The following is a 26,830-nucleotide window of genomic DNA, read 5'->3' as shown; positions in this document are numbered from 1 at the left end:
AGAAATTTTGACCCCTTCACAGTGCAGAAACTCTGGTACCACAGACAGATCTTCACTTTTGCTGCAAAGCTGCATTTGAGGGCAGACAGGTTCTGCATAAGCAGCCTCAACGTTTCCTGTTCCTGTCTGCATAAGTATTTTAGCTAAAGCATGGTCTTTACCTGAGAGGCGTCTGGGCACATCGGTGATGGCAGGAAGGCCTGTGCCTCGTGAAGAGGACAGGGGAGTTGTGGAATGAATGGATGGTGAAGTCATCTGGCTCAAGTAGGATGGGTAAGACTGGTCATATGACCATGGAGGGGATGATTGTGCCTGTCTGGGGTCTAAAAAACAAAACAAAAAGAGAAAATTAAAAAGAAATGAAAAGATTTAGGGACACCAGCAGCTTCATCAATGAGAGTGGCATTATAGAATCTAAGCACATGGATATCATGAAGACTGAGACTGCCTGACAAACCAGAACTCCCAGCACCCTTCCCTTCTCCCTGACTCTGAGTTTTTCACCTTGGAAAATAATATGGCGGGAAATGCACAGTGCAGAACAAAGCACTTCCTCTGAATTTCTAAAGCAGTAGCAAGCAGAATTTAAAATGATGTGGCCAGTGTTCCATAAATTCCCATACTCTCTTGTCCAGTCCTAATAAAGCGTTCCACCAGCAGCTCAGAGCTCTGATAACATCTGCAGTGTGGCTTTTTTTTTTTGCGGTTGCTTTTCTTTTTCTTTTCTTTTTTTTAATGCTGCAGCTGAACTTAAAACTGGCTTTTTGGGGAGGGAAGGAGAACTAAAAGTTGATGGCCACACTGTCAAGTTGTTATCCAGTTTCAACATTAAACAGAAGCATTTTCAGCACTGAGAAAGTGATCCAAGAATAAAAACGTCATTAATCCTATTAGCATCTGTCCAAAAAATATCACGTTTGCATTCAAGCCCGATTACCTATAATCACCATCAATATAATCTGAAACTGAATGGTTTGGGGTAACCACTGAAAGTTAATTATGACTTTTCTAATTTTTACAGCTTGCCTTGGAGGGAATGATTCAAGGGCATGCAGATTCTCTTTTCCACTGAAGTTCTGGTGGGTTGCATTGGGTGAGAGAAGAGGGTTGGCAGTTTTATTTTCCTACTACTAGGTTTTGTAAACAATTTTGCTTTTAGTCAATAACCAGTGATTCACTGCTGACAGGAGGAATTACTCATCAACATTTATTTTTTCTTTTACATTGGTGAAAACCCAACAGCATTTCCTAGCTAAGAGAGTTTGTTTAGTAAGCTAGGTGGTACACAAGAGAACTGTATGCACTGCAGCCTCTAGATTGCTTTACACCTACTCAGAACCAGCGCCAGTGTTTTTGGAGCTCTAGGCGCACAGCCATTTCGCCACCCCGCGTGCTGCTCACGCAGCTCCGGTGGAGCTGCCGCAGGCATTCCTGTGGAGGGTCCGCTGGTCCTGCGGCTCCGGTGGAGCTACCGCAGGTGTGCCTGCGGGAGGTCCACCGAAGCCGCAGGACCAGTGGACCGTCCGGAGGAACGCCTGTGGCAGGTCCACCAAAGCCGCGGGACCAGCGGACCCTCTGCAGGCACGCCTACAGCAGGTCAACCGGAGTCGCCTGCCGCCCCACCGGCAAAATGCTGCCCCCCAATAATCCTGGCGCCCTAGGCGATTGCCTAGGTCGCCTAAATGGAAGCACCGGCCCTGTACCTACTGCAACTTAACCAAATTCTCTCTACTATTTCCAAAGTAGCAAATCAATCCCAGTTTACCTCAAGAAGTTGCTACATTTGAGCAGTGTCTCAAGGCTCCACTTTGTTGACAGAATCACGAAATCTGAATGGCATAAGCAATCCCCTCCCCATTTTTTTTCTTCAGGAAATTCATCTTTAAAAAAAACAAAACAAAACCCTCTTTCTGCTCTTCCACATGGCAAAACCTTGTAGTGTCAGCTATTTCTTGTTTATTTTTTCTGTTCAGACATGATTTGTTTGAAGAGATGTCTGGAAAGCAGATCCTTGAAGCAAAATAACTATACAGATACAACCAAAAAAACCCTTTCCAATTTAATTTTAAAAGGATTTTCCTTTGGTTTGCAGTTTATATTAGAGTTGAATAAAATAAATGGTTAACATAAATTCTTCTCAGAAATCTGAAGGACACTTGATCGTTAAATGTAATTAACTTCTTTGTTTTAACAATTTCAAGGCTAGGGCTGTATAGATTGGCACAACTTCAGATATGACTGGCTGTTGTTAATCTGATACTGACACTTCTCCCTGCCTCATACCAGTACTGTAATCTACTACTCAATTAATAGTAAGCAATCGTAAAATGTGGGGGTGCAGTGGGAAAGCTTATGCACAGTGGCAAAACAATATTAAAATTAATGATGGGTCAGGACCAGAACCTCCCATCCAAACTCTTTCAAATTCCAGGAGGTTTTCAAACCCAGTCTTTGGATCCAAACGACCATCCCTTATGGTTTTGATTTTAGGTCACATCTCAGACTGGAAGGGGCTTAATTTCCATTTTGAATATGGAAGAAATATCCTAAGAATGGATGTTCTCACAGGAGTTGGGCCCAAGACAATACGACTCTCATGCATACAGTTGCTATCATGGGATTTCTGCTACTCAGAATGGTAGAAGTCTCATGGGAGCAGAAGTTCTTGTCACGTTTGTGCACCATCATACCTTGAACTCATATCCTAGTCCTCATTTGGCCTGGGACCCTGAAATCTAGCCTAACCCTAGATCTAAATACAGCCTCTTTGGCTCATTCCATCTTAAAATAAGAATAAAGGTTTTAGGGTCATGTAAACAAATTCTTATATTTGCTACTTGATTTCAGCAATTCACCATTGTAACAGTATGAGTTTTAAAAGCAAAAATTATTTTAGAATAAGAGAGGAGGGACTCTCTTTTGGTTAAAGCACTGGACTGGGACTCAGAAAATCTGGGTTCAATCCTGGATTTGCTACAGACACAGGTGCTGGAACTAAGGGTGCTGCCGCCTCTCCTGGCCTAAAGTTGTTTCCATCATATGCAGAGTTTACAGTTTGGTTCAATGGCTCTCAGCACCCCCACTATACAAATGTTTTCAGCACCCCTGGCCACCAACTCCCATTGTGACCTTGGGCACAAGTCACTTAATCTTTCTCTGCATGAGTTTCCCAGAATACTCTTTCTCCTATTCTTTATCTTGCCTGCTTAGTTAGTAAGCTCTTTGGTGCACAAACTGTTTCTTCCTATGTAGCTAGCACAATGGGACCCTGATTTTGGTTGGGGCCTCTTGGTCCAGATAGCTCAGTGCAGAGAAGATCCATGCCTGCCAATCATGGGGGGCATACAGTGAGGGCAGCAGCTTCAACAGAGCAAGGGAGCATGCTCAGTACAAGCCAAGCAGCAAACTGGGGGGGTACATGACCCCAGGTGTTGCCACGCCCCCCCCCATGTCACCTCTGACTCAGTGGACACATATTCCAACGTGACCACTTCTCAAATGAGAGTGAAAGTAAGTTCAGTTTAAGCTCTGCGGAGAAATGAGGGCCCAGTTCATCACTGATTAGAAAAGGAAGCAATTGAAAAGAAAAAACTGAAACCAAACCAAACCCAAGCAACTGTTGATAGAAAAGTTACTACTGCAGCTGAGAGTCACTGCTTGGGAGGAAATCAGGGCTGCGCTAGAATGGATAGACATGAGAATTCTGCGCCGTAAGTCAGAGCTGAGGTCACCATTGGGTCAGGGTGGAGAATCTTGCCCTGTGGCTGGCTGGTTTTGTTCACTGGGCTTGGCCTGTTAACAAACAGGAAACTGAAGTTTCTAGCTTCTGTGAGCAGAAGCGCTCAAAGCAATGCCACCTCGTTAAGAACAGCAGGTGTTTGTGTGTGCATGTGCGGAGGGCTGGGTGGGGGGAGCTGCACTCATGCTGCCTGTCAAAGATTATATGCAAAGCCGAATGGTAAATTGCACGCATCTCCCCAAGCTGGGCTGAACGCGCTCACTAATCAGGCTAAATGGGAAATTCAGTGCACAAATTACAGAAACAGCTGTTAGTCCTGCAGACCGCCGGCCAGCTGGGGACCCACAATGCAACATTCTGTGGCACTAGGGGCTAGTCTACACTAGAAGCGCTACAGCTGCGCTGATGCAGCACGTTGGGTGAAGACTCTCTATGCCGACGGGAGAGAGCTCTTCCATTGGCCTAATGAAACCACCTCTGTGAAACGAGAGGGAGACGCTCTCCTGCTGACATGGTGCTTTCCAAACCCGCGGTTAGGTTGGTGTAACTTACTTCGCTCTGAGGGTGGCTTATTTGCACCCCGAGTGACATAAGTTATACCAACGTAACCTGTACTGTAGACAAGCCCTAACACAGCTACCCCCAAATGCCACTGGAGCAGGAACTTAGGCCACAAGAGATCAAGCAATCTTGTTTGTTTGGGGTTTTTTCCACATATGCCACAGTCTGTACTGAAAACAGAACCATATATAGAGAGGAAACCCTGTCCCTCCAAGCCTCACGGAGAGTATTCATACCCCAGAGTTTGCTTCCAGATGGATGTTTTCTGGGACATGTGGCAAAGCTGGGCACGAGAACTTAAGAGGAAATCGCGAGGAAGTTTTTAAGAGTTCCTTTTTTGTTGCTTGTGTGCTGAGTGAGCACTTAGACTGGATACATGAGGTATTTAGTATGCAGTGGTGAAATATATACAATAGCCTTTGAGCATATTAGTGGGAAGCTTTTTCTGCCTTCTGTACAAGAAGCAAATGCTCTTGTTAGCTCTCACCAGGGAGCTTGTGAGATTTTCCAGGTGATCAGGCAGCTTCTGGGTGTCTGAGGGCCAGAAGCTTTGCATTGTCACATGAAAGATCATAGGTGGTTACAACTGCAGCATCTTTCCAATTGTTAAAAGCCTAGAATATATGAGAAGTCCCAGAACTGTTAACCAGAGGGAGTATGACTCTGCCTAAAGGAATCCCCAGAATACAAGAAAATAAAAAAAGCATACTGAACAGGTGGGGGGGAGGGGAGAATAACCCACCCACCTGTCTTGATGGCAATATGAAAACACTGAAGAAAGGCAGAGCACAGTAAGATGACCAAAGCCAGGCGTTCAGGGCTATCATATTTCTGCACTTCAAAATTTGGAGTGATTACTAATAGCAATCCTCCTTTTGTAAACATTTTTGTTCTGCCTGTGTGGGTGTGAAGAAAAGTGCTGCTTCGTAAGTCATTCACAACAGAGCATTGCATGCAAATACTCCTAAACTTCATGCACAGATCGGCTGAAACAAGTCAGCCAGGGTGAGGTCTAAACTAATACGCACACAGCTACTTCCTGTTTGCACTGCCAGGTAAGTTTCTGTGAAGCAGAAAATATCAAATATTGCATATTATTTTGTTCCTAGGCTTCATTGCCACATTCACAGTTACGGTTGGTAGATTTACATACTATTTGACCATTGCTTCCATGGTCTACTGTACACATCTTAGTGGATTCTTGGAAAAACAAGGGCGTTTAGAAATTATTCAAATATTGGATGGACTGCACAAAATTAAAAATCAATGTCCCAGTTCTGCTGTCAACTACACAGGCTTTCCCAGTTAAGTAGCCTTTTGCAATTCTTTGGCAATAGGTTATAAGAGATCTAGAGTGTAGAGAAATCAATTTTCCATTCCCCAAACTGAAAGAGTGCTGAAGAACATGACCTCCAGATACAAAGGGTGACCATTTCTCACTGTAGAGCAATGGTCCCCAAACTGTGGGGTGTCCCTTCCCCACCTCCTGTACAGGGATGCAAAGGAACATTTAGGGTGTGCGGCAGGGGCCAGGCCAGCCCCTCTGAGGGGTAGGGAGGGAGCACCACCCAGCCCTGCTCTGCCCCCAGTTCTGCTCTGGCTCCAGCCCCAGGCGAGGCCTCAGCTTCAGCTCCCACCTCCGACCCCAGCCGCGGCCCCTGACCACAGCCTGGCTCTCAGCTTCCAGCACTGGCACTCCTCCCAGCTGCAACTCCGGCCCTGACTGCGGCCACAGCTCCAGTCCTGGCCATGGCTCTGGCTCCAGCCCCAATCTCAGCTCCTGGCCCCAGCCTCACTCCCGGCCACAGCTGGGCGCAGACAGATTACATTACAGGTAAGGGGGAGATGTGACATAAAACATTTGGGGTCCACTGCTGCTGAGTCTAAAATCTAAAAGAACACATGCATGCATGCTTTACACAATCATTCTCAGCTGAGTCCCTGTCACCCATTCAACTCTGGTGCCACGTCTGTTTGTTGCTGACTATATTAATGCTACTGCTCATGCTGAAAAACAAGCAGTCTGGAGTTATCTTTTGTAAATATTTAAAGTAAGATATCCTCAATTATGGTCCTAACAAAGCAAAGACTACTCTCTGCATGAGTAAATGGGCTATTGTAGAAAACTCTCTTCTCTGAGCTTCTCATGGACTCTTAAAAACTCTGGGCCAGATCCGAATCTCCATGGTCAATCAGGAGTAATTCCATTGAAGTCAAGTCTAAAGGTGTTACTCCTTGATTGACACTGGAATAAGTGAGACCAGATTTTGGCTTTCAGTCTCTAAAATCACACCACCACCACCACCAATCCCTCAAGAGTCACATTTCCTAAAGAAAAAAAAACAAAAATTATTCTTGCTAACTAGACAGTGTGCCCAAACTTTACCTGATGGAGGGTCACCATAACAAATTGCCAGTAGCTTGAAGGATGCAATGAAATAGCATAACATGCAACAGACTGCAGTCACCCATGTCCACAATGCAGAGCTGCAGCCTACAGCTCCCACTACTCTATGTTGATGCATACATCCAAGCACGCTTGGTCTTGTAGTTTCAATGGGCCACATCTCTGTATTAAAGTAAAATGCAGCCAAAACTTGTTTCTCTGGACTAAAGTTTGGACAAACTTTTTTTATGGGTAAAATTCAATCCAGTACGGAGGGCCCAATGCTGGGTTTAAATGACACAGAAGGCCTTGTTCTAGGACTAATCTCCCGAATTTGATGAAAAACCAGAACTGCTGCTAAGGGGTTAATGGAAGCAGTGTTCTCAACAAGTTAGTCCACAACTCTTTACATATTTTTTGTAGTAAATGCAACTCACTTCATTCCATCAAATTCATGACCACCTACAACAAATTCCTATAAAACACCGATGCTGGTTCTAGACAAGCATCCTGCCCAGAAAAGAAGGTCCTCTTTCTTTCTCCAGGTGGAATTCATCGCTGTGCAAATGGTCAGTATAAGGCCTATCAATATTTAACACCTCAACATTGGTGGTAAGGGGGACTTCACTGGTGCAGAAGCTGTGTGCTGACCCTATGCACAGGGATGGATTTTGCTCTCTGCCCGTACTCCTGTTAGTCTGTTTGCCTTCTAAGAACGTTCAAACAAAGAGCCTTCTTGGCCTGACAGAGCAGATGAGTTCTCCCACTGACTGCACTATAAGTAAGGCTGGTAGGATCCAGCCCTAACTGAATTAACTCTGCCTTCTGCCACCCTACATGTAATAAATGTCCTGAGTTCATGATAGAGATTGTGCCATCTTTCCCCAGTCTGAAAAATGAAGTTAAATGCTGCTGGGCAGGGGGAAGGGAGAAGCATGTTTCACACAACCTGCCTTTGAGTGCTGTTATTTCAGTTACTAAAGTCACAGTTTGCCTATAGATCGGATGGTGCCATAGTGGTGATGGAGCATGAAACCTCACTTAACTCCCACTTTACAGTTTCTTTTTTACAGCTGAGATTCCACTACTCAAACTGACCACATTCTTGCCATTACGCCTGTGGCTTTTCCCGTCTGATAGAAGCTAATCCTCACTGGTTGTATTTTAGAAAAACAACAGTTTTTCTTGTTTCATGTTTAAGAATTGATGCAACAGTTTGCTGTCTGAATGAGAGGGTAATTTGATACGCGAGTAAGTCGTTCGAGTTCCACTTAAAAAAAAAAAAAAGTAGCAAATATACCAGGATCCGAATGTGAGTAGACAGGAGTCTTGATTTATGAGCAATATGCAGGGTTCAAATTGGATCTGCACTACCTCAGCAAAGGTATCTGCTTATTGGATGATTTGTTTTTTAATGACCCTTCGATGTTGCTTTTGCAGAATAATAGTTAAAATGCCATGTTGAATCAGGACAAGGCTGTGCTAAGCTAAACTATGCTTGTACTGCAACAAACTAGTCCTTCAGCAGGTTCAAGAGCATGGTGTATTTTAAAAAAACAACAGTATTCAGCTACTACAGGAAAACAAACACAACCCAGAAAAAGAAATGTAACAGCAAACCAGCAGATCTATTAGGGCACACTCTGCATTCTTTATTACTCAGATGGGAGATGGCCGGGCTCTAACTACTATTTATGTTTGATCATGCAATAATTATGCAAAAGCTAAACTGGAATTAAACAAAAGAAGTTTAACTGTGCTTAACTGTGTTACATACTGGCTTTCATAATAAGGAAACAATTGTGTACTGCTGCAGTTAGTAGGAACTAATGGTTTTCTTTTATCTTAATTACAGGGTAAAAAATTACCAAACTAAGGCATTTACAAAGCAGCACCTGGTTAATTTTATCAAATGTAATAAAAAGCCTTTCTTTCTGTACAAAGGTCACTTTTTATTACACAGCAAAATCCTACACACTCAAATGACCGTACCAAGAAAGCACTGGATAGAAAAGGCTACGTTGTTATTGATTCGTTTTTGTGGGTGTGCATCTATTGCATAGCATCCATGTTACCTGGAGAAAATACAGCACCATAGGAAAGCACAAGCAGCTCCTTATTAACCAGGCTGTACTACCCCCAAATAAGCACAAATTCAGCAATCTCCCATGGTCAGGATATTGACTGATCAAAGAGGTGTGCCTCACTCAGCTCTCTGAGCTGTAAACCTTGTCTCTCTCAGGCCTACGTTCCTCAGCAAGGGACTCCACTAACTGTAGTACTTGCAATCCCCAAAAGTGTCAGCAAAAGCACCACCACCACTATGATACAACATGGGGAGAGAAGTGTTCCCTAAGGCAGCCACAGTTCAAAGTATATAGGGTTACACAGATTAGAATCAACACATCGACTAGCACCCAAAAACCCATAAGGATGACAGTGCAATTCATGAAGCACAGGTGTACTAGGCTCTCTGTTAAGCAGGTGGGCTACCATAATGCTAGCAAGTGGTCTTCAATGGCTGCATGCATTGCATTCATACAACCAGGGGCAGACAAAGCTTGGAGAACTGTGGCAAGGGCTGTGTCAGTAGGGAGAGTCTGCAGCCTCTTAACTAGCTGCAAAGTTTTAAGTAGCAGGAGTCATTGCTGCTACTTGGGAAAATGACAGCCGTCAGGGATTCAGCAGTACCCAATGACTGTGAACCTCTTTGGCAAGGAGAGGACGTACGCTATTGCTCGATAGAGAAGTCACCCCTTCCCAATTCAAGTCACTTTCCTCTGCCCCAGCTGCACCATCCTGAGTCTCAGTCTATGTCTACACTAGCATTTTTGACAGTAAAACTTTTGTCAGTCGGGCGTGAAAAAGCATATTTTGCACCAACAAAAGCGTTGATGTAGACAGTGCTAAGTCAGCAGGAGACGCTCTCCTGGCAACATAGCTACTGCTGCTCATTGTGGGGTGGTTTAATTATGCTGCCAGGAGAGCTCTCTCCCATCAGCATAGAGTAGGGTGACCTGATAGCAAGTGTGAAAAATTGGGACAGGGATGGGGGGGTAATAGGCACCTATATAAGACAAAGCCCCAAATATCAGGACTGTCCCTATAAAATCGGGACATCTGGTCACCCTAGCTTAAAGCGGCTATACGAGAGACCTTACAGAAATGCAGCTGTAGTGTAGACATAGCCTCAGTCAGCACAGTCTCCATCACGTGTAACTGTTGACTCTGTGCCGTGAGTAGCAAAGACCAAGGCTTTGTCTGCAGCCATCTAAACAACTGAAGTTATCACCTCCAGGATTTGTAAGTGCTGCTGCTGATTCATAACGAGGCAAAGAAGTATATTATTAATCAAACCCAGAAGCACAATTTCTGCAGGAGGCTTTTATGAGAATGAGAACAGCATATGAAGTTACACTTAGCTAAGATTAAAGTTACAAGGGGCTCTCAGTCCTTCTGCTTCAGGCCATAAGCTGATCACCAGATGTGGGTCAGGAAGAATTCCACCCCACCCCGCTTCATTAACAGTGTTGCACAAGAGGTAAACTATAGAGATGGCAGAAGGAAGAGGAGTGTTTTGGTTATGTCTTTAAGGGCCTGATCCAGCCGCTCTGAAGTGGGAAGCCTGCCCATTTCCACTTATTTTCTAGAAGTTGAGTAGGGTCCTCATTTGCTGTCAGAGACAGGATACTAGACTAAAGAGACCATTGGTCTGTTGGTTTGGCACTTCTTAACTACAGCACTATATGCAGCAAAATCCAGATTTCAGATGCCTAGTTAATAAAAGGGAAGCCTGGCAAATGAACCTGTTATGAGATATCAGCGGATGGCAGGTCCCATGATATTTATATATATTATATTCATATTTCACAAGAGTTAAAGCAAGAGCTCTAGAGCTGTGGGAAACTTGGCAGTTTCCATTTACCAAGGTTCATGAGAACAATTATTTTTCAGTTTCGATTCTCATGGGGTTTCACACTGAATTCTGGGTTCAAACAAAAACCCACTTATTCTTTACTGCAAATTAATTGACTGGTTTGAACTTTTTTTTTTTTTTTAAACAAAGCCACAACATTTCATCTAAACCACTGAGTTTCAGCTGGTATCATGTCAAAACCACTTGAAACATGAAACCATAAATCTTCCCAGGTTGACTCACAATCAGGCACAGGTTGTCTGGAAAAAGTTTGCAAAACCTACTAAGTCTTCATGTTTTTAACAAAATACCCCAGTGAATTTTGCTTATGGATTTTTTTGGATTTTGTTGCAAATCGCTGGCACAATTATAGTTAAAATCTCATTTCACTTTTATGATTAGTTACACACAGTAATTTATGATTTCTCTCTCAGCACAGTGAAATCAAACGTCAGAACTGCAGCATACAATCCTCATTAGGAGCCTTGGGAGAATTTCATACACTCCAATTTGTTGATCGTGAAAGTGATATAAGCTGGCACTAGAGAGAAGCCACAGTGTGAGAAGGTTGCATTGGTATCCTGATAACACCAGTACAATGTTGGCCACTTTTCTTGCCAGCAAAGTAAACAGCACTGCTGCGTAAATATGTTCAGGTAAAATATCTCTATGCATTGCACCACTGCACATACGTGAGTTATTGCAGAGCATCGTGGTGCTTGGATTTCACCAGATTCCTCACCTATTTGCTGGATTTTGACATTTTGGTCTTTAAAAAAAAAATAATTTAAGAAAAGAAAGACATTTTCAGCTTTAAATGCTACAGAATAAAATCTGCTCCCCAGCTAGCTTTGATTGGTGCACATCTCTCACTTTGTAACAGCCTCACTTCTCTACAGTTGACACAAAAATATCCACAACCAATTACTACCATTGCCTGTGCAAGTCAAACCTATGGTTCTGTCTCTTACCTGTAATCTGACTCTGTCCTTGTGGATTAAAAGGACTTGGTGCAGAGTTCAGAGAGGGCCGTGGGCTCTGAGTCGGGACCCCTACTCTCATACTGGGATGAGGAATGCGCCCTAAATCACTGAGGCGTTCAGAGAACAAACTAGGTTTAGAGTCATCAAGCTTCTGTCTGTGCCCTGGAAACAGCAAATCATAAAATAAAAGGGTTATTAACACGACTGAACAATTTACCATACAAAAAAAATTCCCCAACTTATCTGTAAAGACCTATTAACTGTTTGTGGGTTCTCTAGGCATTTTGGCTAGAGACAGAAACCAAAGCTGGTGAAAGAACGGTGGCAGGGAGTGAGGGCATATGCCATAGAGTCTTCTGTACCTACCAGACAGTGGTGCACCTGGGTATTAAAAACTGTGGGGGAGATCCTTAGCTGGTCTAAACTGTTATAGCTCCACTGACTGCAACAGACCTATGACAACTCAGACTAGCTGAGGCTCTGCCCTACTGTGAGTCCTACAGAATGAAAGAGCAGCATGTACATTGCATAGTCTACTCTATTGGTTAGAGGTGTAATTTATTTGTGACTGTTATACCAGTCAAAGTCCTAGTGTGGATGCAGTTATACCACTGTGAGCATATACGTAGAGCTTCTGTTTTTCTGGGTTTATTTATTTCATTTTCTCGTGTTTATATTTTACACTTTTTGATTTGTATGTGGATGACCAAAGATAGTGTTTTATGGGGTTTTCTCTTTACATATACACACAGGGCTGTTTCACACAGCACTATGTTAAAGAGCACTAGGGAACTTTTAGTGTGCACCTGAAAAGGTTTACACAGACCAACTAATGCGCAACACATTAATGTGCTTTAAAAATCACATCCTTGTAGTCCACATTATTGCTCGAAATAGACAAGCCATTAGATACAAGCCAGGGAACAAGGACATCACCTATATAAAAATTCTGCAATGGGAAATGGAAGTCAATATGAACTGAGTAACCGTTTCTGGTATTTTTCCAGTGTTTATTGGATAAACACTGATTTCATTTTTTTATTTTTTTATTTATTTATTTTTTGCTTTGGGGGTGTTGTACTCGTGTTTGTTGGTTAAAAACCTAAAATCAGAAGCCTTATGTATACCACTGTCACTTCCCAAAAATAGTATAGACTGGGCTATACTAGTATAAGCACTTTTATACTGGTAAACTGTGTTCAGACTAGTGATTTTTTACTGCTTTAATTAAAGTGGCAAAAGTTTCTACTATAGATAAACCTCCTATCCATATATGTGTGTGAGTGAGAAATTGTTCGGGATTGGTTCCATTTATTATGGAGATTTTCAGATAGCTAAGAAAATCTGCCTTTTTTTGTTTTGTATCACTCTGTTACAATTAGTCTGTATGGTTCACTTATTGTTCTGTAACTTTGGAGCATATTCATAAATCAGAACTAAATAGCCAGTCTCCTTTAAGAAGCCAAAAGAGTGGTGTAATAAGGAAAAAATGGCAAAGCTGCATCTGATGAAACCAATCCTGGTGGGTCCCATACTTCCCTTCACTTAATGGGCTACCCCTCATCACTGCTCCCTCTCCAGCTCCCGCTACCTGCTCAGCTGGATGAATGCTGCATGGATTAACCAGGAATGCTCTTTAACGTTGTGCAGTTAGAATTTAAAGGGGAAAATTACATTAATCAAAAATAAGAAAGCCCACTCCAATATGCTGATCCTATAAGTACTTTTACTTAAGATCTGCCAGTTCTAGCACAGAAATTATGCATCATCCATCATCATACTTATATTCAAAGACTTTTTTCATTTTAAGGCATTTTCACGATGCTCATCACCAGAGAACCAGAGCATTTCACTAAGTTTAATGAACTAATCTTTAGAATAGGAGATAGATAGGATTTATTTACCCCATTTTACAGATGGGGAAGCTGAATCACAGAGAGGTGAAATTACTTATCTAAAGTAACAGATAGAGAACTCAGAAGCTAGAACCCAGATCCTATGACTCCCAGTCCTGTGCTGTAATCATTCTTCATCTCTAGAAACAGGCATTTTTTTATAGCATCCATCATCCTAGTACCCGAGTGCCTGGCATATAACACACATTATTTAATTGGAACCCTGAGAACAAGTGGTGGAAGCAGGCAAGAAATTTCGGTACAGGTACTAGTACAAAACTCAGAGAAATCCTATTTCTATACAGAAAATTGAGAGGCTGGAATGGCTGTGTGAAGAGAAATGGATCTCATTAGAAGAGTCTCAAACAATTTCTAAGGTTCTTGAAACTAATTTCTAAGGTTCTTGAAACTAATGACATTTTCGTGTCATTTTAAAGCATGTTCCGCCCCCCCAACCTACAAACATGTTTCTTTCTGCTAGTTAAAGAGAAACAGGTGCTACATATTAAAACAACCCACCCAAAATTAGGCTGGCACAAGTGGGTGCCCTATATATATAGGAATGCTGTTGATGACCATAGATATAGAATGCTTTTTTGGCTGGTTCGTGGTAATGTTATAATCGCAGTTTAATTAATATGATAATACCGTAACTGGCTGTGTTTCGCATTGTCTCTTGAATCTATGAAAGGCACTGTGGTACAAGTTAGGTGTTGATAAATCTGAAGAAGTAACTTTCACACATAAAGTATCTTTCCATAGAAGTTCTCCTTCTCAACCTCTCTCTTTTTTTTACAAGCTCCGTGTTTGTTTTCCCTTCTGCCTGTGCCATTTTCCACCATGTTTTTTCCAGTGGATTTTTCCCCCTTTCTCCTTTGTTCGCATTTGTTCCTAATCAGAATAGAATCTCTTTTCGGTGAGTTCAAAATTACACAAACGGAGTTAGCCTATCCCTAATCTCTCTCACCAGGGCTGAGTTTATCTGAAAATGAATCAACCCCAAAATGGGCTTTTGCTTTGATTTTTCAGACAAAAATTCTATTGTACATTTACGTAGGGCCCTTCCTCCTCAGAGATCCCAAAACACTTTCCTAACAGACTGATACACAAACTTGAACTAGATAATGTGTTAACTAAAGCTGTGGTTATTTGTAAGTCATCACTGCTGCCCAGGTCTGTAAAAGTATGCATGTAATGCCCTTCAACTTGCTTTTGACCGTGCTTTATTCTTCAGTGCATAGCTCTGTAAAAACAAAGGTTATATTTAACTACATACATTATTTACTCCAAACTTAATCCAACACTGAAATGCAGCCACTTCTGAGGCAGAATCCAGCAACTGTCTATTAGTAGAAAATAACTGCACGCAATAGTTTAGGATAGGAAGTGAAGAAGAAAGAACTCTGTAGGTGGTTCAAACTGGAGGAGTCTACAGTAAATTTTTTTAAAAGCCCAGGAGGTCAGGTTCCCCAGGTCTGGAAGACCCAAAGCATCAAGAAAATTACTACACTGCAGTTAAAAACCCGCAGCTGGTCCCTGCCAGCTGACTCGGGCTAACGGGCTGTTTAATTGCGTTGTAGAAGTTCCAGTTCAGGCTGCAGCCTGGGCTCTAGGACCCTGCAAGGTGGGAAGGTCCAGGAGTTTGGGCTGCAGCCCAAGCCCAAATGTCTACACTGCAATTAAACAACCCCTTAGCCAAAGCACTGCGAGCCGAACTCAGCTAGCATGGGCCCACCGCAGGTATCTAATTGCAGTTAGACAGACCCTATGAAGCTCTGGAAGCCAAATAGAAGCCATAGACAATCTTGGCTTGACCCTCCCCTTGTCAATATTTTTATTTTAGGGCCACAAAGAAGACACAAAGGAACAGTGGGACAAAAGGGTCTCTGGATGCCAGATAGCACCCAGCTTACATAGTGAGGTCCCCTAGAGAGGTTTTATTAAGTACTGTTTTCTCAAGTTTGTGTGATTGTTGTATTATAATAAAAGCCATGGCTGAGTAAGTCCCTTACCTATCTTTAATGACAAATAAAACCATTCAACCCAAACCTCCACTGTAATGACACCTGTGTGCTGCTGAGCTGTGACTCTTGCAGTGTTTTTAAATCACAGGCCACCAGGCTGTCCTTGGAGAACAAGACCTGAAAACAATAAATTCAGAAGGTGCTTACAACCCACAGAAGTTAGGGTGCAATTCACAAAATTATGTAACCTGTGTGATGGCCACCCTAAGTGCCTTACATACCTATGGACCTGCGAAGCCCTAGTGACTGTGGAAGAGCTACGCCATACAGTGAAACACCCTAGAAAAATACTTTCCAAACAGCATGTGAGCAGGAATAATGAAATACATGCTATACATGTGAAGTTCACTGCACAAAGGCTGCTTTTCATCTCTGTAGTGATATATGCATCAATTGACAGAGAAATTCCTGATCCCCAGGGAGCACACTAAGAAAAGATGTATTTCTCTGTCTTCAGTGTGAGGCATAATTTATTTCAGAAAAAAGACCTGGGTGTCACTGTAGACAGCTCAATGAAAACCTCTGATCCACGTGCAACAGTGATTTAAACATAAAAAAGCAATGTTAGGCTGTATAAAGAATGGGAATAAATAATATTGGAAATATGCTCACAGCATTATACAGCTCAATAAGATGGCCTCACCCAGAATACCATGTTCAATTCTGGTCACCCTCTCTCAAAGAAGTTATAGCAGAAACAGAGCAGGCTCAGAAGTAGGTTACAAAGGTGGTTAGGGACATCGTAAGTCTCTGATTTGAAATGATATTGAAAAAACTGGGTCTGTTTAGTCAGGTACTGAATCAGGGTGTGATCCAAAGCCTACTGAAATCGATGAAAAGACATGCCAAAAAGAGAGGACACAATAGAGGTGTAAGCAGGGTCTGAATGAGCTCTCCTGTGACATCTAGTAATGAGATGGGAAAGAGGACTTCAGGAGCTGACCTTGTTTGCATGGGCACATCCCCCTGCTGAGGTGCTCAGCATGATGGGACTGCTTTGCCCAAATGATCACTTTCGGCTGGTGTTAGATCACAAGTTTCTCTGTTATTGGGGCAGGGGTATTAAAGGGTTATTAGCCTTGTTGTGTGAATCAAGTGCAGCAGAACTGTGCTTGGCATACGCTGATTGATGGACTCACCCTCAGCTAAACTGCGCTCACTAGGCAGGGGACATGGGTGCCAAAGCCCAGTGAATTGAGAAAGGGTAAGAACAGGGGTTGTGTAGTTGGTAATGTAGGTCTTCCCTGGGGGGTTCTAGATACCAGCTGACCCTTCCTTTTTTCAATGTGTGATAACAGAGCTGATTAAAACTCAGTTGAGAGTCTTGTTATGCACTACAGAGTTGTGATTACTGATAACCAAGTCTAAACATTAGATATGCTTTGGGACAGTGTCTCTGATGCAAGAGACTACCCAGTGTGTATTAGCAGTGAGACTCCTGCACTGATAGCTGAAATCATAGAGAGCTGAGTTAAGTGGTGAGACCTGAAGACATCATAGTGAGTGGCCAGGGGAGAGAGCAGTGAACGAGTGCCCGGACAGTGGAGAAAGCAAGGTGCCTTCTTGTGCCCCCTGCCCCCTCCCTCCCCAGCCTCGGTGGGAGGTGAACTCTGCAGATGCACCTCTGAACTCTGGGTCTGCACTGACCAAGGACAACAACTGTGAGTGGGATGTGGTGGAGGGAGAAGGGAGGAGCATGTTAAAGGAACTTCTTAAGAACCTGAGGGAAAACGACACTGCCCAATGTATTCTGAGATGGGGCTTTTGCTCATGGTTTTATGAATGGTTTTATGAATTCTGCTTGTGGCGTTTTCCCAAATGAATGCCAGGTTACTTCCCTCCTTCTATTAAAAGTTTCTTTTCTACACTCAGACTCTGTGCTTGTGAGAGGGGAAATATTGCCTCTTAAGAGGCATCCAAAGCGTGGTATGTAATTGTGCCAGGTTACTGGGTGAGGGTTTGAGCTGGTTTCATGTTGTATTGTTCAAAAGTAACGCCTAGATATTGAACCTGATCCTGGTTGCTGCCAACTCCAACTGTCAGAAGGGTTATATAGGAAGAAGTTAGACAAAGTACTCCAGTGTATCTGTTCTCAGAGTCCAAGAACAGAGAGTCAAAGCCTAGAGTAGCGTCCAGGAATTCTTATCCTCAAGTCCCGACAGCTTTTTCTACCCACATAAGGCTAGATTTATAAAGGTACTTAGGCACTGTAACAATCACAGGAACACACTGTGACTCACAAAGCCTGAGTTAGGCACCTATTCAATGAATGGGGAGAAATAGGCACCTGAGCCTGATTCACAAAGGCCAGCAAGCTAGGCTGGGAGCCGCTTAAGCTAGCCAATGAGAGATACCAATGAGAGGGGTGGGTCCTACGTCCCTCCTCTCTCTCAGAGATAGGTGCCTAAATGCAAGCTGCAGGGAAGCACTTGTCTCTGCTAGCCATTCTCACTCCTCTTTGGAGTTAGGAGCCAAAGCAATTTTTGCAAGAAACTGGGGGAGAGGGAAAGGAGGATCTCCTTCATAATTTTTAGCCTAGTGGTTAGAGTACTCAAGTAGGAGACTCCAAGTTCAGTTCTGCCCACCCCCCACCAGGAGAAAGGATTTGAACAGGGGTCTGCCACAGCTCAGGAGAGTGCCAGGGGCCTATGGGATAGTCTGATGGGAGTGAAGTCCCTCAGTCTCTCCTGCTGAAGCTGTTCCACTGTGGCCAAATACTTAGTCATTTGGACCAGAGAGAGTGCATGTGCAAGAGAAAGAGAGAGAGAGCGCAACTATGAGAATGACTGACTCAGTAGCCTTGTGCGCAGAGCACTCACCCAGGATGTGGGAGACCCAGGATCCACTCCCCCTGTTCCAGTGACTCTAAGTATTTATCCACAGTGGAGCAACTTCAACAGGAGAGACTGAGGGACCCCACATCAGAATATCCCATAGACTAGTGGTTTGGGCACTCACCTACAATGTGTCAGATCTCTTTTCATCACACAGAGGAGGGAACTGAACTGAGCGGGAGGGAGGGGTAATCCCACATGCCAGGTGAGTACCCTAACCACTGAATTAAAAGTTATGAGGGAGCTCCTCCTCTTTTCTCTCTCTTGGCTGCTTCGTGTGAAGTCACATGCAGGGCCTGATCTGGTGGGCAGCCTCTGAGCACATCTACCAGGTGGGTCCCCACAAATGACTGAGGTGGCCAAACACCTGTCTTCCCCCGGGTTGTGTGTTGCTCTGGGATTGAGGTGGCAGATGTTTATAGTGAGGCAGCAGTGTGCATGCCCAGAGGTGGAAACACTCCTAGCGACCTTCTGATTGCAAAAACTAACAAACCCAAGTGCGTTCAGGCGCTTACAGGATTCAGAGTTTTGTGAATCACAGTGGAGCTTAAACTAGGACATAGGAGCCTAAACCCAGACTTAGGTCTACCACATCATGGCAATAAGCAATATCCTAGTCTATCAATCCTACCCAGCTCTTTTAACCAGACTTTGTATATCAAAGGTTCTGGAAGCAGACTGTACTGCGGTTAACCTGCTGCAGGAGTTGCTGCACCAATTTAGAGTGTGAAAATAGATCTGACACAATCAATGTAATAAAACAAACCAAAACCCTGGCTAGACATGCATGCATAACTTCGCATGCTACTCAAACTTGCCAAACAAAGCAGGAAAGCTTCAGTGAGGAAAATGTTAAACATGGCACCTAAGGGCCGTCATACATGACCCATTCCTTCCAAGGCAGAAAACAGGCTATAGCTTTGACTCTAGATGGATCTGACTGCTTCCTGGTTTCCAGGATCACAGAAATGCTGTCCATGTCTGCTGGCACTGGGCTCTTACTGTCCGTTTAGTTGACACCCTCTGGCCACTTCAAATGAACATCTGAGAGGTCATCCTGGAGAACCCTAATGTAAATATGATGCTCCAAGATTTTTACCTTTTTTTTAATTCTGCAGCTTTTGGGTGTGGGGATGAAAATTAATCAGCTTATACTTGGTCTAGCCAAATGCAGGGACAATGTAAAACTCTCCTGTAAGCACCAAGCAAACCACCCACTAATTTTTTACGGCACCAGGGAGCTCTGGTTACCAGATTGTCCACAGATGTTTTTATTATCCCTGAGTGGGCTGGGTATTTTCAGTCTTCACTCAGTTGCACCTCTTTCACTTGGCTATGCTTTTGTCACAACAAAAACAGCAAATGATCTTTGTATGAAAGCCTACAATAAGAAATTCATAAATGAAGCTGAAATTAAGATCCTACACACCCACCTGTTGTGCGTAGATTTGGTGGGTGATCCCAAGGCTCTGACATGCACTATTTGCCTCAGTGTCTAGGCACAGCTGTTATTTGTTGTTATATGCCAACAGAGGGCTCAGCACTGTATAAACCCAGAGGAAGTGATGGTCACTGTCCCATGCCACTTACAGTCTGAAAGGTAGACAAAGCAACACATCCAGATTGCTCTTTGTGGCCAAAGGGGTGTTCAGGTTTTCTATACGTTTCCAAGTTGTATGACATCAGACTATGCTTGGCAGAAGATGTGTGTTTAAAGGAGAGATGTGAACCAAAAGGAGGCGGCAGTCTATAGTAACATATATGGGAGCTCCAGGAAAGAGGCAGCGCAAAGAATAGTGAGAGAAGAATTAGATTGCAGCCCACTTAAGTTTTTTTCCATTGACTTCAATGGGAGCAGGTTTAGGGCCTAAGGATGGAATCTACGGTTATTCCCTCTCTCCACTAATGGTAGGAAACCTGAAAAAGGAAAAGTTAAGTTAGATAATAGGGAAAGACAATCCCTATACTGGAACTGATTGGCCGATGTAATGATCTACCAGGAGGTGACCATACTAGAACACTTCGAGATACTTTGGGGTGCATCGTAGACAACATTGCTACGTTAGTGAAGGGGATGAATTACATGTCTCAGCAGTTTCTTTCAAGCCCCATTGTCTCTGGACATCTTACTGCACTTGATCCCATTGATATCAATAGGGATTGCACATGTGAACTCACAGCCTGATATGTCTCTATGGCAGGGCCGGTGCAAGGAAGTTTCGCGCCCTAGGCAAAACTTCCACCTTGCACCCCCCACCCAGCTAACCCTGCCCCCCCCGACATCTAACTATCCCCCCACCTGCTGGAGCCCCCCCCGCAGCAGCTACCCCCCGCCACCGTGGAACAGCTAACCCTCTCCACCGCCGTCCCCCACGGCAACTAACCCCACCTGGGGAGACTCCCCCTGTGCCCCCACAGCAGCTAACCCCACCCGAGGAGACTCTCCCCAATCCCCACGGCAGCTAACCCCACCCGGGGAGACTCTCCCCCATTCCCCTGTGGCAGCTAACCCTGCCTGAGTAGCCCGCCCCAGCTCACCTCGGCTCCACCTCCTCCACTGAGCACATCGGCGCTGCTCTAATTCTCCTCCCCGACCAGGCTTGCGGCGCTGATTGGAAGAGACTTAGAGCTGGGCTGTGTGCTCAGCGGAAGAGCCAGAGTGGAGGTGAGCTGGCAGGGAGCTGTTCCCCGTGCGCCTCCCCCTACCCCCGTTACTGAGGGTAGCCCTCCCTGCGTACCCCTCCCCCACCCAGCTCACCTCCACTCCACCTCCTCGCCTGAGAGGACTTTTAGGTGCCCTCAATCACTAGGTGCCCTAGGCAGCCGCCTAGTTTGCCTAAATGGTTGCACCGGCCCTGCTCTATGGGCCTGATTCTGATCTCAGTTATACTGGCCTAAATTTGAAGTCAAAGGATCTACTCTGCGTTTACCTGGGTGAAACAGCTCAGAATCGAGCCCAAGGACTTCTAGATAGTTTGTTGTGCGGGCAGTGAATGACATTGTTGATTCAGGCAGAGATATTCATCTTTCTTATAATGTTCAGACAATACATCATGTTAGCAAGGTACAGCTCCAAAGCAACTGTCTATCCGGGCTCTAGAGGTAACACACGAGTGCCATAAATCAACCTCTATCCAGAAGGATCCCGTTAGCTCTTCAACAGCAAGGTCCCTCAACTGAGCCAAAAAAAGCTCCTGTTTACTAAATCCATATTCCTGTAAATATTTGTTTGTGACAAACCCTTGTGCTCCTTGTTGCTTTCCCTACACAGTCCCCCTCGCTAAGCCATACAACTCAAAATTCATCAACAAGAATGAAAAAGAGAGCCAAACAATTTCTATCCATGAAAGCAGAAAGCTTGGAGCCCTTCCAGTCTCTTGGGTAAAGACATAATTATGAGAAGAAAAATATCTACCCAAGAGACATAATTACATCATTAGGCCATAGGTTCTACATAGGAAAAGTTCTTATAATTCATAAAACAAGGCGCTACATAGGCGCAATAACTGGTTTTAATTCAGTCAGTGGAGGGGAAAAGATGTTTGTTTTTTAAATAGCTAAAGGCACCAGTTTACATTAAAGACTAAAGGGCTTTCTCTCCCAACCATGCACACAGGACTCCCATTAGCATTAATGAGGATTACACATGCACCTGGACAGAAATCAAGACCTCCCCCAAAAAAGTTTTTGCTTTTAAAGTGGAGACATTTTTACACAGAGCAGGTCAAAAATACACCTGAAACTGACCAATAAATAAATAAATTACATGAAAACAAACACAGCCAACAGGCTTAGCTGACTTGATTTCTTATTCTTAGGGCCTGATTCAGTCCACTGGTGGAATCCTAGCTGACCACCTCTTTCCAATTCCCTCACCCCAGTGATACAAAGATCTTGGATAGGTTCAAAGCAGGCCAGCACTGCCAACAAAGAACTGATCCAGATCCCATGGAAGTCAGTCTTTTCATTGATTTCAATGGGCTTTAGATCAGTCCCAAAGTGAGTAGGGTCAGCTAGGGATGGGATTTGAGTCTTGGCACTTAAATGGTGCAAGATCTGGCCCTCAGTTCATCTCCCAGTTCAGTGGGAATTTTCCCACTGGGGAGCAAGAGGAAGCTTCAGTGCAGCTTGTAACCCAGCTAGCCTGCCTAGATGGGACTTCCACGAAGCCCCATCTGAAGTTTAAAGTTTTCTGCAGACTGAGCGGTAATTCCACTGTGGGGCAAACTGCATCCGTCTGTGCCCATGGGAGTGAATCAAGACCAGGGCTTGTAAAACCTTTGAAAATATAAAGTGCTAAGATTTCTATTTCTTTTTAACAAAGTCATGGTCTATGAATAGCAAACACACACACACACACACATATGCACAGCTGGGAGGATGCTTTAGGGTCAGGTTTTTCAGCAAATCACAACAGCTGAGATATAACTCTCCCTCCCCCAGAATATTATCTGAGAATGTGAAAATTGGCTGCTGTACCTCACCAGTTCCTGCAGGGGCAGTGTTTCAACAGCCCCAACCCTGTGCCCATTGAGATCAGTGGGGCAGTGGTGGTGGTCATGGGGGGGAGCTGTTATTCCCTCCACTGGGTCCTATGGGTCCTGTGTGCAGGAGCTCAGTGCTGCCACTACATTTGCCTTGCGAGTGTTTCGCTTCTAGAACAAACCTGGAGCTATGAAAGAGAAAAGGAGCCACAAGAAAAGAGCAAGCGTAGAAGTGAAAGAAGCGTTTCCCTCATGACCCTGACTGGAACTGCTTCCCCCGTAATCACCTTTACTCTGCCCTTCTGCCGTGCTCCTCAGCCTAGCTTGAGGCTGCCACAGTTCATGATTCCCCCCTTTCCCATCTCCTCTGTGCTCTGCTCAAAATCACACTGCACTGTAGCATAACAAGTGTCTCCTCCTTCCCTCCTGCCCCTACCCAGAGAGATCCACACTTCACTTCAGACTTACTGCAGCACTACAAAAGCAGCAGAGAATCCTGTGGCACCTTATAGACTAACGTCTGTTAGTCTATAAGGTGCCACAGGATTCTCTGCTGCTTTTACAGATCCAGACTAACACGGCTACCCCTCTGATACCTGCAGCACCACAGGTGCTCAGTGCTTTGGCATCGACGCTTCCACCCTGACCCCAAACCCATTCTCCTCTGTTCTGCAGCTCAGAACTGTGCATTAAAGGAGTTCCCATCTCCCACTGGGAGATCTTCCCCAGCTCAGCCATGTGATTCACCATTCCCTCCAGGCCTTAAAATTCACGCAATTCAATGACTATTTTTAAAAAACAAAACCTACCGCTACAAACACACAGGAAAGACAGAAAGCGTGTTGGAGCCCCTGGCATCTCAGCACAACTCTTGTTCACCTTTAAACCTCATTAAAGAACATAATGCACCAGTGTATGTGCCAGCAACAAAGCTAGCCATGGTTGGCAAATCTGTTTCAATTTGTTTTGTAAAGACAAATGGTACAAAGAGAGTTTCAGAGTAGCAGCCGAGTTAGTCTGTATCCACAAAAAGAACAGGCGTACTTGTGGCACCTTAGAGACTAACACATTTATTTGAGCATAAGCTTTCGCGGGCAATTCCCAGTCCCTGGCTTCATTCCCTCTGCATGCTAGTATCTGCTGCACTCTTTTTTCTTTTATTTATTTTATGTTTTGTTTTGTTTTTGTTTGGTTTTGGTCTATCTATTGCTGCCTTTTTTTCTTTTTTCTTTGAGCAAAGGAAAAACATTTTTTAAAGGAAGCCGCATTTCAAAAGAGCAAGAGCTCCTCATCCTGACTTTATCATCCTCATTCTTATCAAACAATCTCTATAAAGAATGGAAAGAAACTTTTTTTTTTTTTTTAAAGGAAAAACTACTCTATAAAGTAGGTCCTTAGCCTGGTCTTGCTACAGTGAAGAGCAGTAAAGATCATAGAAAAAGAAGGAGGGTGAGGGGAGAGTGAAAAGATCTCTTGCTTTGAACTGGCTTCTCTCCAACAGGCAGGAGGGGTTGGTTTTCCTAATGCTTGCGAAACCTGATTACTTTAAAGGACCGAAGAGGGGGAGATGTAAACACAATCATTAAAACAGATTTAAGGTACTTAGTTTTAATCTAGTCTAAAACCGCTCCAATTGTGTGCTGTTTTGCAATCCTCTGCTCTCTAGACATCAATAGGGTGCACTTTCTTTTGTGTTCTTTTCCTCTCCAAAACCAAAGGCTATTACAGGCTGAATATTGTGGTTAGAATGGGAGTTCAGACATAGATAATACAACAGTCCAGCAATAAGGGAGGGATACGTGTGTGTGTGTATTCACTGTCTTTCAAAAGACTGTTTTGCTGCATTAAAAGACTATTGTGTTTCTATCTGTGCAACAGGTTTTAAGCAGATTGTTTAAATGTAATGAAAGAAGGGATGTTTCTAAAATAACTTCACTAATAAAATTCAGATGGCTAAACAGAGCTGAAAATGCGATTGAAAATAAAAGGACGCCGTTTCAGTCTATGCTTGCAAGGGAAACATGATATAAACTCCAAAGGAAAACAGTCTTTACTAGTTAGACTTGAAGGATTATCTTTTGTATCAGCACCCTCTGTGGCAGAATAGCACTTATCCACATATCCACACATGTTAATGCTATTGCACAATTTACTATAGCCGTGATAGACAGGTAATTGCTTTATCCACTCATGTGTAATAAACGGAGTCTAGCATGTTAATCCTCAAGTTCTTATTGTCTGTGAATGCCAAGCGAGGGAGAGACATACTCTGAATGCCCAACCCTTTCATTCCAGCACTACTGGAGTTTACGCACACTCAGACCTGCTAAAGTGTTCTTGTTACATTCCACTCTAGTGCTTGGGGTGCCAAGTATTGTGAGTAGTATCAAATTATTGTTATATAAAGGGCACCTCAAATCAGGTTAAATGTAGACAGAAGCCAGGATGCAGCAGTCTTTTTGCTTTTTTTTAAATCAAACACAGCTTTTCACACTTGCCTTAATCAGACAGACAGTATTATTTGTTCTTGGTCGTAACACAGAAACTACCGGTAATTAACCTGAACCATAAGACTGGACTTCTATCTAGTTTGTGTAGAGTCTGTCAGACCTTAGAGCAACGTGAAACATCCCTTGGCCCATTAATGTTTTTCCACAAAAATCTGTAAAGTTTTTTTTTTTTTTTTTTAAATAAAAAATGAAAAACAGGCTTAGCTTTTAAAAGGTTTACAGATTCCTGGCTACTCCACGGGCTTAGATTTGTGGCATCTAATCTGCAATGACAGTTTGATGGATGTCTCTCTTTCTTCCTTTCGAAAGTTATAAAGAATTGGTGGTTTCCCCAGTAAAAATTATGCTTAACACCCTTCTTCTCTGCTCTTGCTTTTACAATCTAAAACCTAGTTAAAAGGCCAGAATATGATGAAAGTCTTGTGCTGCTGGTAATATATGGGTTTAATGGGGCAGCGGAGATGTGACAGAATCCATTCAGTTCTCTGGGTGAAATTCACCTCTGGGCAGAGTGCCAGCAGACGCCTATGCAACACTTAAGTCTTACAGATGCATAACCAATGCCCTAACTGATGCTAGTTGAGATGGTGTCCTGAAGATCCCCCCAGTCCTCACTTCAGTCAGCCACCATTTTCATCCCTTCTCTTTGTTATGCTCTGTCCCCTTTCTGGTGATCTCACTAGTGGCAGTCTTGTTCCAGGTGGCAGATGGGGTGGAGTGACTTCTTGTGTCAAAACCTTAAGGAAGAAAGCACTGTCTGGTGGTTAGAGAATAGAGTTGAAAGGGGTGGAGAGGAGTTGAGAGTTCTGGGGTTTCCCACTGACTCGCTATATAATTTTGAGCAAGTCACTCAGGCAACATTTTTAAATTTAAGTGCCTCGAAGTAGACTCTTAAACTAGCTTGGGTCTGATGTTCTTAGTGGTGCTGAGCAGCTACAGCTTTCACTGAAGTCAATAGCTAAAATTAGGCTGCTTCTTGGGTGCCTAAATGGGGACTTAAGTAACTAAAACTTGAAGAAGCCACAGTCTTCTCCATCTATAAAAATATTTATCTGCATCCCTGACTCCCAGGGGGCATTACTAGGCTAGATGAATTAGTGAGCCTGATTCACCACTGTGTTACTATTTTGGTTTTAGCAGGTCTGAGTGTGAGTAGACTCCAGTAGGTTTCAATGAAGTTACATTGGGCTAAAACAAAAGTTACACAGACTTAACCTTTACGAGCTCCAATATCTCTGGATGAAGCATATTCTGAAAGTGCAAAGGATTATGAATATTATTAAATAATTATTGTTGTTTTGTTGTGTTTATTATTCTTGTGACAGACTCACAATATCCTGGACAAACCTTATGGAACTATGATAAACTTTACTGAATTAAGTTAAACCTTATTGAAATAAGTTTAATACCTTGGGGTCTCATTGTATTAAAAATGCAGTTGTATATGTGGTGTTGTGGGCATCGTATGTACTTCTCTAGGAGGATGGGGATGCTTATG

General features: G+C 43.6%; 1 protein-coding gene across 2 annotated transcripts in view; it reads right to left on the bottom strand.

The window, feature by feature from the left end:
- The window catches only part of RUNX2 (RUNX family transcription factor 2), a 110,648-nt gene that overhangs the window by 35,154 nt on the left and 48,664 nt on the right, over positions 1-26,830 (bottom strand). Inside the window, exons 4-5 of one of the 2 annotated variants that reach the window (XM_032802082.2) lie at positions 11,574-11,747; positions 162-323 (exon numbers count right to left, since the gene is read on the bottom strand). In XM_032802082.2, the coding sequence (XP_032657973.1) occupies positions 162-323; positions 11,574-11,747 (336 nt within the window). The remainder of the gene's footprint in view (positions 1-161; positions 324-11,573; positions 11,748-26,830) is intronic. The other variant, XM_032802083.2, reaches the window with a different exon arrangement.

Source organism: Chelonoidis abingdonii, chromosome 3, assembly GCF_003597395.2.
Source record: "Chelonoidis abingdonii isolate Lonesome George chromosome 3, CheloAbing_2.0, whole genome shotgun sequence".
Lineage (NCBI taxonomy): Eukaryota > Metazoa > Chordata > Testudines > Testudinidae > Chelonoidis > Chelonoidis abingdonii.
This window is presented reverse-complemented; position numbering and strand designations above follow the sequence as displayed.